Source organism: Doryrhamphus excisus, chromosome 22 (assembly GCF_030265055.1).
Source record: "Doryrhamphus excisus isolate RoL2022-K1 chromosome 22, RoL_Dexc_1.0, whole genome shotgun sequence".
Taxonomy (NCBI): Eukaryota; Metazoa; Chordata; class Actinopteri; order Syngnathiformes; family Syngnathidae; genus Doryrhamphus; species Doryrhamphus excisus.
The window spans coordinates 3,766,042-3,768,239 of record NC_080487.1 but is presented as its reverse complement, the minus strand read 5'-3'; the positions used below and the strand labels follow the sequence as shown (position 1 = coordinate 3,768,239).

The window sequence follows — 2,198 nt, the reverse complement described above, 5'->3', positions numbered from 1 at the left end:
ATTTTGGCAGTCCCTAAAAAATGAAGGCACTATATTTATTTGGAAAGGATATTGTTTTCACTCGTGTTGCATTGAATAAAAGGATAAAACAACAAATTGTGAAATCCCACATATGCCCCGTTTTATATCTGCATATTGCAGCATTGCATGAAAACAGCATGTAGAATGAAATCCTTCTACAAAGAAATCATTAACTGCTTCTGTTGACGTTGAACAAAAACAGACTTCAAGTATTGCCACCATGAGGTAAATGATAAAAAGTTTTTTTTCTTCTTTTTTTTCAAAGTATATATTGACTAAAGACCATTGAAAAAAAATGAGTACTTTTCCACTGCACAGCAAATAAGTGACAGTTAGGTCCATACTGTACGTGCCAATATTTGGACATTAGACAAAGTACCGTCATTTCTGGTGTATAAACTTTGAACCCCTGAATTGTACATCTTACAAAGACTAGTCATTTAGTGAGAATGGTTCACTATGGCATCAGGCTCGGTGCTGTACTGTGGAAAAGTGTCAAAATGTGCAATACTTGATTTGGTCCCCTTCTTTGCCGCTGAGGTCAGCAGCGTCGTGGCGATGATGGCTGTGGAGGCGCTGCTGGTCGTCACGGCGATTCAGCCCAGCCCCACATCTAGTGACATCATCACTATAAAGCCCAGGATAGCGGTGCAGGACGCCAGCTTCCCGTTCCCACTGTGGACAAGTTCAAAGTTAAAGGGAGATTTTAAAAAGACTATATATGTACATATACAGTAAAAATATATTACAAAATGTAAGCAACATGATTTTATGTATTACAGTCACTCATATTATGACTTTGCATTATATTTAATATAATCCAGCCAATGTTTGAACATGAATGACACGTGTCCTCCCTCACCTGACTTGAGCCTCCGGTATGATGTCATCAACCACGACGTAAACCATCGCCCCAGCAGCAAACGCCAACGCGTATGGTAACAGAGGCTCAGCCAACACCACGGCGACGGCGCCCAGCATCCCAGCAATGGGCTCCACCATCCCACTCAGCTGGCCGTACCTACCGAGAGGACCATGACAATGCTTATTTCAATGCTTATTTGGTGGGGGGGGGTGTTCATAAGTCATGTTGAATGTGTCATTTATCACCAGAAGGCCATCCATGTTGAGACCCCGGACCCTCGAAGCGGCAAACTCACTGCAAGGCCTTCTGGGAAATTTTGGATACCAATACCGATTGCCAAATTCCTGCAGGGACAATAAAAATGCAAAAAAAAAATGCAAAAAATATAGTTTTATTCTTATTATTATCCATAAAGGACAGCATATTTTCAAATGTTTTTATAAAAAAAAAATCTATTTTAAATATAAAAATCATAGCTCAATCTGACAAGAATGCAAGCTAACACTCATGATGCAATGTGACAATATAACCTGTAGATGGCAGCAAAGCATTGGATGACCTAAGTGAGCACTGAGGGCACCAAGTGCTTATGAAGTTGGGAGGATAATGAAAAGGGACAAAGCATGGGTAGCATGGGTAGCATGGGTAGCATGGGTAGCACCTCACCAAAGTTAAAAAAACATAGCTGCATTCCTTGCAGTACCACTTTACCCGCTAGATGTCATCAGCACACAATTGGGAACGTTTATAGACCAATAGTCTTTTATTTTTTTTCTAAGCAACCAAAGGTATCATCGACATTCAAATAAAAGTAGGACTTTAGGTTGAGTCCACTTTAGGGTTCTACTACATTTGTTGTCTGATGGGCCTCACCTTGCACTCTCAAAAGTAGCAGATGGAGTCTTTCCAATGGCTCCAAATCCAACACCCACAGCCAAGCCCTCTGCAGACAGAAAACACCAATATGTGAACCATGTCTGCGGAAGTGTGACACAAACGTAACACATGGAGGTTTCAAGCAGAATGAGGGATCACCAAAAACCGAACAGATAGGAGGGGGGGCCAATCCATAAATTCAAAAAGATGCAAACGGGCCAGGAATTCTTGTGCATGGATGGTTGAATCCATCTACTGGATCTACAGTACTGGATAGCTCCTTTTAACTTTAATCCAAAATGACAGCCCAACAACACACACAAGGGACACACGAGCGGTTTGGTGCATTCGCATGAAGGCAACTAAAGCAGATTTTAAGTAGTTGTTGTCACAACGTGGCTGAATGCTGTTTTCTTGTGTCCTCATTGGCCTGGGA

General features: G+C 41.5%; 1 protein-coding gene across 6 annotated transcripts in view; it reads right to left on the bottom strand.

Moving 5' to 3' along the window:
* Positions 1-21: 21 nt before the first annotated feature.
* The window catches only part of LOC131109643 (zinc transporter ZIP11-like), a 72,567-nt gene continuing 70,390 nt past the window's right edge, over positions 22-2,198 (bottom strand). For all 6 annotated transcript variants that reach the window (XM_058061854.1, XM_058061855.1, XM_058061858.1 and 3 more), the window contains 4 exons: positions 1,760-1,829; positions 1,132-1,230; positions 884-1,042; positions 22-696 (listed from right to left, as the gene is read on the bottom strand). In XM_058061854.1, coding sequence (XP_057917837.1) covers positions 618-696; positions 884-1,042; positions 1,132-1,230; positions 1,760-1,829 — 407 coding nt within the window. In that variant the 3' untranslated portion in view covers positions 22-617. The remainder of the gene's footprint in view (positions 697-883; positions 1,043-1,131; positions 1,231-1,759; positions 1,830-2,198) is intronic.